This window comes from Pongo pygmaeus, chromosome 12 (assembly GCF_028885625.2).
Source record: "Pongo pygmaeus isolate AG05252 chromosome 12, NHGRI_mPonPyg2-v2.0_pri, whole genome shotgun sequence".
Taxonomy (NCBI): Eukaryota; Metazoa; Chordata; class Mammalia; order Primates; family Hominidae; genus Pongo; species Pongo pygmaeus.
The window spans coordinates 79200194-79213473 of record NC_072385.2 but is presented as its reverse complement, the minus strand read 5'-3'; the positions used below and the strand labels follow the sequence as shown (position 1 = coordinate 79213473).

The window sequence follows — 13280 nt, the reverse complement described above, 5'->3', positions numbered from 1 at the left end:
TTATGCTTTCCCTAAAACGTATTGGTATCTGTGTAAAAAGCATATCTAACAATTTTTTTTTTTTCTTAATGAGACAAGATCTCTCTTTCGCCTAGGCTGAAGCACAGTGGTGCAGTCATGGCTCACTGCAGCCTTGAACTTTTGAGCTCAAGCGATCCTCCCACCTTAGCCTTCCGAATAGCTGGGATTATAGGCACATGCCACCATGCCTGGCTTATTTTTTGTAGAGATGGAGTTTCACCATGTTCCCCAGGCTAGTCCTCAAACTCCTGGGCTCAAGCAATCCTCCTGTCTTGGCCTCCCAGGGCATGCTGGGATTACAGGAATGAGCCACCATGCCTGACCATATTGTTGTATTAATATTAATTTTAGTTTTAAAAATTACTAATAATTCCACACATGGGGCTAATTTGGTTATTTTGATTTGGCTCTTTTCATGAAGAAAGAATGGTGAATCCATTCTATTTATTATTTAGATGTGTGTAAATAATCTTGCATACTTCAAGAATTTAGTTTTGTTACCATATTTTAGATTATTAATACTGATTATATGTCCATAAACAAATCTAATTTTTTGACCTGACTTCACAAAATCTTTTTTTTAGTACCACTTGCCTCTCCTGGTACATCAGCAGAACTTCAAAACAATTTTATAGAATACATCTCTTTTACACATCAATATGACGCCAGAAAAACTCCGAATGAGCCTCTCCAGGGAAAGGTGAGGCAGTATTTAGAATTATTTAATACTTTAAGAAAGAGTAGATTTGTAGAACTTTAAGCCTTTTCAAGTCATAATTATCTTTCTAAATGTCTATTTAAACAAACTACTTCAGTTATTAATAGGATAGAATCTTAGCCACATACCATAGTAAAATGTAAGGAATAATACTATCCTGGTATGGTGGTGCCACCTGTAGTCCCAGCTACTCAGGTGGGTGAGGCGGGAGGGTTGCTTGAGCCCAGGAGTTCGAGGCTGCAGTGAGCCGTAATTGCACCACTGCATTCCAGCCTGGGTGACACAATGAAACCTCATCTCAATCAATCAATCCAAACATAATAATTTGAATCAGTCTTTGGAATTTGGTCTACTTAAATTATTGAAATAATTTGTGTAAAATAATATCAAAGCATACTGGGTACAGTGACTTGACGCCTGTAGTTCCAGCTACTCTGGAAGCTGAGGTTGGAGGATCACTTGAGTTTGAGACCAGCCTGGGCAACATAGCAAGGCCCATTTCTAATAATAATAATAATAGTAATAATATCAAAGCAGTTTGACAAATGTTTTGATATGCTTAATACATGTGTGTGGCAGGGAGATGCATATAAGGTTTATGAAGAGAAATAGAAATCTAATTGTCAATTATTGGATTTTTTTCCAACTATAGATGTTTGCTTTCATATTTTATTATCACTTAGCTTTTCATTAGCATTAATAGGCATTTGGGATGCAATCATAAATTCTTAGGTCTATGAACTGTAGTTTTTGTTGTATCCATAGCAATCTTTAGAGCAAGAAATGAAGTTTGATGTGAATAGTCTTAAACAGTCCAAATGATAAAAAAGTTGAGAATGGGAGATGAGCTGCTACTTCTTTGACTTTCTGCTTTTTTCCTTCCTGTTCATTTTCTGATGCACCCTATTTTATAATTTAAAAGGTTCACCCATATATGGTGGTGTCTAGTTTGGGACTGAGGTGACACCAATGAAGAGGCAGAGAAGCGCCTGCATCACTGACTAGGACTTGAGCTAACCCACAAACTCAGTTCACAGCTGCATCTTCCAGCAATCTGCATTCTCCTGGTTAATGTCGACTTTGTTTTCTTTTCCAGAGACACGGAGCTTTTGTACAGAGAGAGATAAAACCAGGGAGTAGGCCAACAGTTCCTAAAGGAACAGAGGTATTACTGAATGCTCCAGGGTCACATTCATCAGAACAGTCCAAAAAAACAGAGAAAGGAAACTCAGCGGAAAGCAGAATGATCTCACCAGGTCTCTGCCAACAAAATTCCCAAGAGCTGTTAGAGCCTAAAACTCACTTATCAGAAACAGACGTCAGACAGGCAGCCAAGGCATGCCCCAGCAGTCCTGAGAGCAGAGAAAAGACGGCAGGCGCCACTCAAACAACTGTAGGAGATGCTCTTTTCACTAGGCACAAGCCTTTAAATCCACCAGTTAAAAAATCAGAATAAATTACCTTCTTCAGGTAAAAATCTAATCCCTGGAATATAGGGAAATTTCACAATCATCATCTTGGCCCTTACATTTACTTTTCTGTTATCAGTAACTTCAGAACATACAATTTATGTAAATAGAAAAAGAGAAAAAAGACAATTAAAATACAACCAAATGTTATTAATAAGAGTGGTCTCCAATAAGTGGAGTGAGACATTATTTCTATGTCACATTCTTTATAAACACAACTTTGTTTTGCACAACAAATGATCGTAATTAACAAATATAATAAGACTTAGAAGACAGGCCCTGTTCGACATGAGTGACAGCTTTGGAATCAAACAAACTAGAGTTGGAATGTTGGCTTCACTTCATTCCTTGAGCTGTGTGACCTTGGGTAAGTAACTTAACCTCTCTAGACTTCAGTTTTCTCAACTGTAAAATTAGGAAAATAGCAACTTCGTAAGATTATTGAGGATGTGATTATGCACATTGATCAGTAAGTGGTCAATGTAATCATATCATCACTGCTACTATAATTCAATTTTCAATTTAAGGATAATGTTCTCTTATATATTTAATTTTTCCTCATTATTCTAAAACTTAGAACTCCTCCATATAAAATTAAAAGTGTGAAAATCTAAAAATACCTCTGCCAGTACAAGATGCACAGACACATACACACTTAATTCAAAGACGTAAGGGTACTTAGAATATTGAAGTATTTTCTAAATTGTTTTCTATTTTACTCAGATCATTTCTAGCACCAACTCAACCTTTGCTTTTTGGATGAGTTTGGTAAGGATTAATTCTACTTCCAATTTGGTGTGTTTGGTGTGCCACAATATATCTATTACAAGATATGTTATATTGCATACAAGTGGAAGTAGGTGGAGTATTCCTCTGTGATAAAGAGTATTTACAAATTTCCATGGGGAAATATCAGCTGCTCACTATTATCTGCAGTATTGATAAGACTACAGCTATATCTTTATCCCTTTATTCTCCATTAAAGAAATTGTGATAAACTGCAAAATAATGAATGTCATTATATTTTTTTGTGTTGGGGACTTCTAGTTCTTGCCACATGTATATCTCCAATATATATCTTGGAGATCTTTCCTTGTCAACACATGTAGGCAACCTTGTTATTTTAATAGCTCCATAGTCTTCAATAGCATAGGTATACTACTATAAAATTGGAAAAATAAGAATGCAAGTTTTGGTATGAGGGCAGGGAAGGGAGAGGTTGTTAGCATGTTTGGAAAAAGATCTTAAAGCCTAGGGTCTTGAATTTTTATCCTCATTGGAACAGGGATGGAACCTTATGTCCTCCAAAGTAGAAAGATAGAATTGAAATCTGCATAAAGCTAGAACTCTCGAATGGCTGGCCTGTCAGTGCAAGGCAGACTCCACTCCACTCATATAACCAGAAGATAGCAAGAAAATTTGCCTCTGCCTGGAGCTATGGATAGTGAATAAACTCCTTGTGAAAAAGTAAAACCCCAAGCTTGTACCACGCTCCAGTTAGGAATATGAATTTACATGTAAGACTTCTCTTAGGACACAAAACGAAAAAATCCTCTAGTGATGCCACCGAAGGGCCTGACAAAAGCAAATGCAAACCCTCCCTGGAGAGAGTTTCATGATCAACACAAAAAAGGAATCCCTGCTAAAGATAGTCACCAACAAAAATTACAAATCACACCAAGAAGAAAACCAAACTGAGCAAGAGTCTGCAGTACAAAAGAATGACTATAATTTCAGAACTGGAGATAAAAGAATTAAAACATGTAACTTCAAAACTGGAGATAAAAGAATTAAAATACTTTCAATTTGAAGATCCTTGGTTTTTTTCCACCTTAGAAAATTTTATTATGTTGCCTTTTCTGTTATTTCCATCCCTTCCATTCTTTCTCTTCCCTCTTTCTGGAACAGCTATTAGCTAAATGTTTGAACACTTGGATCTATTGTCTATGTCTCTCATTATCTGTCTGTGTGTGTATGTGTGGTTTTTTGTTTTGAGACAGTCTCTCCAGAGCCAGGCTGGAGTGCAGTGGCTTGATCTCGGCTCACTGCAATTTCCACCTCCCAGGTTCAAGCGATCCTCCAGCCTCAGCCTCCCACGTGCTGGGATTACAGGTGTGCACCACCACACCTGGATAATTTTTGTATTTTTAGTATAGGCAGGGTTTTGCCATGTTAGCCAGGCTGTTCTCAAACTCCTGAGCTCAATCGATCTGCCTACCTCAGCCTCCCACAGTGCTGAGATTACAGGCATGAGCCACTGTGCATGGCTCTCATCTTTCTCATGGTACTTCGCCACTAAGTAATGCAAGAATTCCCTGACACTTTCTACTAATTTGCTTTTCAGCCTTGTCCATTGGTATGCCAGTCCATTTATTGAAACTTAATATGTGACCATCTATTAAACTTAGTATATATTTAATGTCCAATCGATACATGTTTCATCAATACATAAGACTCTTGCTCTCTTATGGATATGATCATCTCTCCTAGGATATTGTAGTTATGCTTAAAATGTTTTGTTTGCTCTCTCAATTCTATTAACTTTTGTTTGTTGAGTGTGAAACTCGCACCTGGGTATTGTACTTTTTCCCAAATGCTTCATGTCTCTTAATTGTCTACTCTTCTTTCATTATATGGTTTCCAGGTTACTATCAGTTTCCGTTGACTATAGCCTGACTTTGGGACAGGTTTGGGATGTAGACAGGAGCTGAACATGATTTGTCTGATGAGCGCTTTGGTCTTCCTGGGGGTCAGTAGCTACTTGGGCATTACCCTGCTTCTCCAGCCCCAGTGTATGATTTGATTCATGCCACAGTTACCCTGGCTTAACATAGCAGGGAAACAGAAAGGGAATGACTGGTTTGCTGCTCCACATGTAGTTCCCTAATTTTTCAAATTGATAAATGGCCCAGGGCCTCTTCTACCTCTTCATATTCATTGACTCTAGGCTTGTAGTCCTATCAGACCTACCATCAGGTCATCTCTACACAGGTTAGGCTTTTGTTTCCTTTAGTTTTGTTCTTCTAAACTTGATTTCTTTGGTAATCTCTTTCAAAATTTATTTTAAAATTTTGTTTTCTGATCATAAGTTTTCCTGTTTTCTAACTCTATTAAAATGGATTTCATTATCTATATTTACCTACATTTTATGGACTTTAGAGGGCAACAGGGAGTGGCTGTGTATGATCAGTCCACCATCTTGAGTCAATCTCTAATTTTCTTTCTAAATCATTTGCAAACTTAGTACTTTAACCATTAGGAAATAACACATTATCTGCAACAGACCTCATAGTTGACTGACAAATGTCACTGAGGATTGACACAGTCCTTGTGCCCCACATAATTTAGAGGAGAATGGTCTGGGATCATAAGCCCAGTGAGTGGTTCCTACCACAGGCTAGGTTGGTTCTCAATGTTTTCAAACATAAGGGCATCTTTTCTGCATTAAGATAAAAAGTTTATGGTTCCTCACAATGACTGAAAGTCATTGAAATTTCAGTATCCATTGTGTGGGAAATGTATAATAAAATGCAATGATGATTTCCAGGTTTAAGTCTCTATTTTTTTAACTGCAAAGGGTGTGTCTCTCCAAAATGAATTCCATAGTCTATTAAAGTCATAACTGCCTGTCAGTACAAATAGTGCTCTTAAATTTCACAAGAATATTTGAATGTTTCCAAGTAGTTCCCTTATTATTTCCAAAGAATGCTAGCCTTTACCAGGATACAAGATCATTTTTCAAATTACAAAAAATAAAAAAGAAAACCAAACAAAAACAAAAACCATCATTTATTATTAAAGTCAAAAATACTTTAATGAAGGTGCTAATGGTTTCTAACATTGCTATTAATAGCATAAATTTGTATATGTTAAGTATTGAAGCATTTTAAAATCTATTATCTTATGTGACTCTTACAATAATCCTATGAAGCAGGGCAAATAATAATTGCATTTCACAGCTATTTATAGAGAACATAAATGATTTCTCCAAGTCTGCAGTTAGCAAGCAACTAGGACCAGATCCAGAGTTTCTCAATAACCGGTCCATTAATTCCCAGATGTTAACCAACAGGGCAATGCTGGCCCATAACAAATGAAAAAACAAGGATAGTATAAATAAGTATCAAGACAAATAACTTCAATTCTTTTATTGAAGAGACTGCAACTTTATGGCATTTTGGGATTTAAAATACTCTTTTTTAGACTCCTTACTGCCTTAATGGACTATGTTGATGTTGGAAGCACCCATCATCCCGAACACAGATAAATGTAGGATAAAATATAACAGGAACATTTGAAATATACAACTAAGCACTAAAACAAGAAATTAAAATCCTCAGGTGCCAGAAATGGAGAGAACACAAACAAGCAATGAGCAAGAGGTGAGACTAAAGCAATTGCAGAGTCGGAATCAGAGGATGAACTTATGGGCTGAGATTTTAATGCCTGAGCTGGAATGGGAATGGAAGCCCCAGGTGCAGTGGAGTTGGAGCTGTGCAAAGAGCCAGGATCCTAGAAGAGCTTTACTGCTGTGAAAATAATTCTGGGCTATCTCTTCCCATTAGCCTGGGAATTAGGGGAGGTAGTAGATTCATTACCACCTAGATGACACACCTACCAAATCGAGCTATGCACAGGAGTGGGGTCCAGTGTGTATTCATGAGGAGGAAATGCAAACCAAGAAAGCAACAGAAATACTGGTTTGAACCAGGAAACTTGAAGAACCCTGTTAAAAACAAATAAGAAATCACTCCATAGTGACAATTAATAAGCCTGCACACATGAGACAATGTGGAAAAAAATCCCAAGATGAGATGGTTAAAAACAAAAAACAAAAACACAAGAGGCAAGAACAAAAACTTCCCAGGAAAGGAGTTAGCAGAACTCATATGCCAAGAATTACAGACAATAGAACAAATAGACTATATAAAGTAAGTATACCTAAAATGACTCAAGACATAAGAGAATACAAAGTATACAGAAACCTCTTGCTTCTGCTCTCACCATGTGATATGCTGGCTCTGCCTTTGCCTTCTGCCATAATTGTAAACTTCCTGAGGCCTCACCAAAGCCAAGCAGATGCCAGTGCTGTGCTTCCTGAACAGCCTGCAGAACCATGAGCCAATTAAACCTCATTTCTTTATAAATTAAACAAAAAGTATACAGAAAGACCAGAACACCATTAAAATAGGCACATTTGGGAGTGAAGCTATAGAGATTCTACAGTTTAAAATGTCTAATTTTTAAAAAACTTAATTCAGTAGATTAAACATAGCTTAAGAGAAAATCAGTAAATTGGAAGATAGGACTGAAGAACACTCACAAAATGCAACACAAAAAGATTTTTAAAATATTAATAGGAAGACAGAGAATAGAATGTTATTAAGAGTTCCAGAAGGATATAATACAAGGAACATGAGAGAAAATTTGAAACGAAAATGGCTATGATAGAGACTACTACTTGTTTCCCAATAGCCAGTCATCCCCTCTTTCTTACTAATAAAATCACCCATTTTTAGCTGGAAATTTGGCTGACCAGAATAAAGACAGTATTTCCCAGCTTCCCTTGTAGCTGGGTTGACTATATGACTATGTTCTGGGATATAACCAGAGCAGCATGTGCAGCTTCTAAAAATGTCCTTGAAGGGAGGTTGTAGGCACTATTTTCTTTCTAGTAGCTGGAATTCAGCTGTGATAGTGTAAGGTTTTAGCCATCTTGCTGAAAATGGAGAAGCAATAAAATACAAGGATCCTTGAGCCTCTGACATCATCAAACACACCTGGATGGCCTAATCTGTATGAGAAAGAAATAAACTTCTATCTTGTATAAACTACTGTGATTTAGGATTGTTTTCTTTAATCACTTGTAGCAAATTCTACTCCTAACTTATACAATGATTGAGCATTTTCTAGGATTAAAGAAAGATGTGAGTTTTCAATCTGAAGGGGAAAAATCAATTGTGAACTAGAAAAATGAAATCCAGACATAGACGCATAATAGTGAAACTGCAGAATATCAAATCTAAAGAGAAAAACCTTAAAAACAAATCAGAGATAAAAGAGCTCTTACAAAGCTCTTATAAAGGAAAGACAACCATAATGTCAGCAGACTTCTCATCCACAATAATGGATGCAAGGCAGCAATGGAGTAATATCTCAAAAATACTGAAAGTAATAATGGTCAACACAGAACTCCGTGCTAAAATAAACTATAAGTCAAGAATGAGGGTAAAATATGGACATCGTCTGACATACACAGATTAACAGTAATTGCAAGCACTTATATAATACTTATATAACTGTACAAGGTACTATTCTTAGTGCTATATAAATATTTTAACTCAGTAATCTCCACAACCTCTGAGGTAGATACTGTTAATATAACCATCTTAGAGATGATGAAACTAAGATACAGGGAGGTTAACGTAACTTACCCAAGGTCACAAAGCTAGTAAATAGCCAAATTGGGATTTAAGCCCAGGCATTCTAAACTAGACTCCATGGTTTGATTAATCACTGTGCTTCATCATTTCCATGACTAATCGAGTTAGCTACTCACAGATCTTCACTGAAATATTAAAAGATGTCATTTAAAACATTTATATTAAATCTAGACAGAAAAAGTTAGGATGTAAGCAGAAAAGCAAGGCAAATAAATCAGTAAGTCATACTGATTAACCTATGTATTAACTATGAGGATGTTCTTTTATGAAATTATTCTGATAAAAGATTCTAGGGGACTTTTTCTGTTATAGTTTCTTCATTTGGCAAAATATATATTTGACAATCCTATGTCAGTTCCCCCCACCTCCAAAAAAAATTGGTAATTTTCCTGGTCTGTGAAATTCCAAAATCTGGAAACTATTGGTTTGATCTATTGTGAAACAGGATTTTTTTTGAAAAGGCAAATTTGCAAGGTTTATTACTGTATCATACAAAAATATATATATTTATTGGTAATTGGGTATTTGTATTCATGATGTAGGGAGGACAGGCTGCATGAAACCATTAGTCAGAATTGCTGTTCCCTAAGCAACATGGCCCTAGGAAAGGGATCCTATAAATCAAATGTAAAAAAGGAGAAGAAAAACCCTTTCCACCACAGGACTTCATTGCCAACTTAAGATTTATGGAGAAAATGCTTTTGGTCAGTAAAATATGTCAAGATACTCTATAATATTTCAGCCAGGAAGGCAGAGTCCAGTGCTATTCTATGGCCACAAAGTCAAAGATGGATTTCAAGAGATAGAAAAAACATGTTACTTTTTACTTACTTGCAATATTTTCTTTATTACAAAAATTTCTTCAAATTACTCTGTAAACTTTTTAAAGTCTGTAGATTGAGAAAACATTAGTTTTAATCTTTAATAACCTTATAGGTCACATAATTTCCTCATTATCTAGTCAACTTTACACTAGGAGACATCCCCAAAAAAATGGTCCCCAGAGTTCTAGCTCTTTGTTTCACAATCATAAGCAAAAAGAGTTGAAGAAACTTATGACCTAACACAATTTTCATGACTAGAATATTAATTGTAGCACTAACAGAAACTGAATTTCCACATTTGGTTCTTCTGTAAAAACAATTTCATTTGTTTGCTTTTGCTTTTGTTTCTTTACAGTAGTTTCATCAGCAGCTTATGTATTTTGTTGTGGTGGGAGTTGGGGATAGTGGGAAGGTACTTTTAAACATCAGTCAATAAAGTTGAAATTTCTTTGAAAGCCGTTACATAGCCTGTGATGTTTGGTATACATTGCTTTGTGTACAGTAATTCTTATATGTACTAGAAAATAACACTGAGCTAGAAGGACAAAAGGAAAAGCCCTGTCAGATGTCTGCTTGCAGTCTCCTCCATTGGGTTTCAATATGAGATTTCCATAACCCCAGTGCATGCCTATGCAATAAAGGATTAATCTGCCCAAAGACAGGTCTGGCCTTTGCCCTTGGATCCTGTGAGGTAACTTCTAAGACCTTGGAATGTCCTGCATGAGAAGAGTGTCTTTGTTTACTTGGTGGCATTGAGCCATGCCAGATAGTCAATGTGATTTATGGTGAGGGGTCTTGGGCCACATGGCATCAGCTTGACCTCCAGAGGGACCAGAGACTGAAGTCAGCCACACAGCTGTCAACCATGTCTTATATGACAAAGTCCAATAAAAACTCTGGACACCAAGGCTCAGGTAATTTCCCTGATTGGCATTACTCCATGCCATGTATCATCACACATTGTTGCTGACAGAAGTCAGCACTGTCCACAATTCTTCTGGGAGAGTACAACTGGAAGCTCATGCTTGGAATTCTCTTGGACCCTGCCCTATATGCCTATTTGCTGATTTTTAATCTGATTCTTTTACTGTAATAAACCATAATAATATATACAAGAGCTCTGGAGTGAGTGAGTGAATTCTGGGGTCCTTCTAGCAAATTATCAAACATGAGGGTGGTCTTGGGGACCTCACACTTGAATTGGTACTGCATACATCATATACACAAAGCATACCAGGCCACAGGAGCCTGCAACCATCACACTGGGTCACAGAACAATTTTCCTCTCATGACAAGCACTTAAATCCTCAGTTACCAAAACACCGGGATAGGCAAAATGTGTCAGGAATTTGTGTGTGGGGGTGTGTGTGTGTTTGGTGTGTAAGTGTGTCTGTCTGATGTGAAATGAACCTGGACTTACAGACATTTTGACTCATACCATCTAACAATAATCTTAGGAGGCTAAAAAAAAATCCTTTACATCACTGAGGAGACAGCTTAGACCAAACACTGAAAAATCTGGTTTCTAACCCTAAGGCAGGTCTTGGAGCAGTTCATCTCATCTACATGAACATTAGTTTTCTAGTCCACAAAGCAAGAACAATTAGAGCAACTCTACTTAGGTTGTGGGTCATCTTAAGGATCACATTAAGAAAGAAAATTGATTTGAAAGTACTTTAGAATTTGTAAAGCAACCAGACAGATGTACATTTTCATTATCTCTTCACGAGCCCATGAAAATTTTCACTGGCAAATCAAAATGGTTGTTTAAATAACCAGGACAATTCCTTGATTGCAGCAAAGCACTGTTTTGAAAGGAGGAAAAAAATACTAATGAGTGCATTTGTTTTCTAATATATAATTTCCCAGGCCACAAGGTAGTTTGTAAACCAATGCCATGCTGACATTTTTCATCACACCAATCACACCAAAGTTGCTAGAGTTATTAAAAGAATTCAGTGAGGGGAATGAAGGGCATCCCCACTGCAGAACAGCCAAGTGAGATGTTCCTTCCTTCACCTTGCTTCTAACGTTATTGCTGGTGAATTCACACAGTACAAAAACATAGAGTAATTCCATATTACTTTAGTCCTATGTTTTGGTCTTGCCAACTATTAAGAAAAAGAAGTCAGCCAGGTGCAGTGGCTCACACCTGTAATTCCAGCACTTTGGGAGGGCGAGACAGGTGGATCACCTGAGGTCAGTTCAAGACCAGCCTGACCAACATGTTGAAACCCTATCTCTACTAAAAATATAAAAATTAGCCAGTTGTGGTGGCTTGTGCTTGTAATCTTGGCTACTCGGGAGGCTGAGGCAGGAGAATCACTTGAACTCAGGAGGTGGAGGTTGCAGTGAGTCAAGATTATGCCACTGCACTCCGGCCTGGGCAGCAGAGTAAGACTCTGTCTCAAAAAAAGAGAAAGGAAAAAGACAAGAGAAAGAAAGAAAGAAAGTCAAAATTACATTTTCAGAGAAGGAAGCAGGGAAGAAGTTAAAGCTCCCTGCCACCTTTACAAAAGTGTTGTGGAAATTATAAAATGTTACTCATAAAAAGTACTTTGCAAATCCACTCAAAGGTGGATTACAATTATTTTTAGTACTAAAAAAAAAAAAAAAAAAAACATGTAAAGACGACTAGTAAACTCGGAAATATAGAACTTGCCGTACAGTTGACATGTTTTTTGGTTTTGCCATCCTGAGTTCTCTCAAGAGTCTGAATTGGGCAAGAAACGAAATAACTTCAAACACCACAAATCTGAGTAGTTCTGCCTAGTGACTCCTAAGCTGACACTGGTTAGTTTGAACTGTGGGAAAAGTTGAAGCAGCCCGTTGGTCTTTAGGAGAAAGTTCTGTTGCAGGGGCCTGCTTCCCTTGTGACATGCGTGGAGAGGAAGCCTGAATTGAGGGGTGGGCTGTGACCCACCAACGCCAGGATAGCAGAGTTCCTGACGTTCTCCTGAACTTCCTGGAAGTCTTGAGAGGTGAGACAGTCCCTGGAGGGGTAGTCTGCCCCCGTCAACTTTGACCATACCCAGGGTCGCCTGCCAAGTGAACTGTTTTTATTGTTAGCAAATGTCACTCCACCCAGGGCAGGATTTTCAAAGATTCCTTAGATGAATGGGAACTTCTGGTTGCTCCTTGTTTTCTGAAGTGTGTTATGACAGGCATTTGATCTGTTCCTTCTTTGTAATTCAGGAAAAATTCCTCAGGGCCTAGAGGGTGACCTTTAACAGAAAGCAGCAGACACTGTTATTCCTTTCCAGGCAGTTGCAGGGCCCGATGGGTTGATAGATTAGTTTTCTCACAGATGTGTCCATGTTTTTAGGCTGTTTAAGAAGTAAGAGGAAACATGTCACTGCTCTACTTCCTTGCTTGATTTTTGAACCCCCTACATGGGAAGATGGGGAGGGTTGAGAGAGGGAGGTGAGGTGCAGAGCTCAGTCATAGAGGAGACCCCAGGAAGCAAGAGGGTGTACCCTGCAGGTGCCACCACCGGGGCTGACACCCTTCACCAGGGTGCTGGCTCCTACTGGGTCTTTAGGGAGAAGGCGGGCCCGTCCTTATTCCACATTCACCCACAGTCATCTTGGGCAGGCACATCTAGGCCTGGCTTCTGTTTTGGTGCGGTCCCAAGAGAATGGTCATGCATTGATGAGTTTGGTCCTCGGTTCTGAGTGGCCCTGGGGAAAGGGCTATACCCCACCCCCACTCCACACCAAAGGCAACTGTCTGGAGTTTTCCAGCAGGGAGGCTGGGTGCCTGCAGGCATCACACCTGCTGTTGCAGTTGTCCACATCTTGCTTCT

The 13280-nt window shown here is 38.1% G+C and overlaps 1 protein-coding gene across 3 annotated transcripts in view; it reads left to right on the top strand.

Annotated features, from left to right (window-relative positions):
* Window positions 1-4017, top strand: part of C12H2orf73 (chromosome 12 C2orf73 homolog) — a 31440-nt gene extending 27423 nt beyond the window's left edge. The window contains exons 4-6 of one of the 3 annotated variants that reach the window (XM_054476366.1): window positions 606-721; window positions 1836-1904; window positions 3742-4017. In XM_054476366.1, coding sequence (XP_054332341.1) covers window positions 606-721; window positions 1836-1904; window positions 3742-3906 — 350 coding nt within the window. In that variant the 3' untranslated portion in view covers window positions 3907-4017. Of the gene's footprint in view, window positions 1-605; window positions 722-1835 lie in introns of all 3 variants that reach the window. The other 2 variants (XM_054476367.1, XM_063649383.1) reach the window with 2 other exon arrangements.
* Window positions 4018-13280: the final 9263 nt, after the last annotated feature.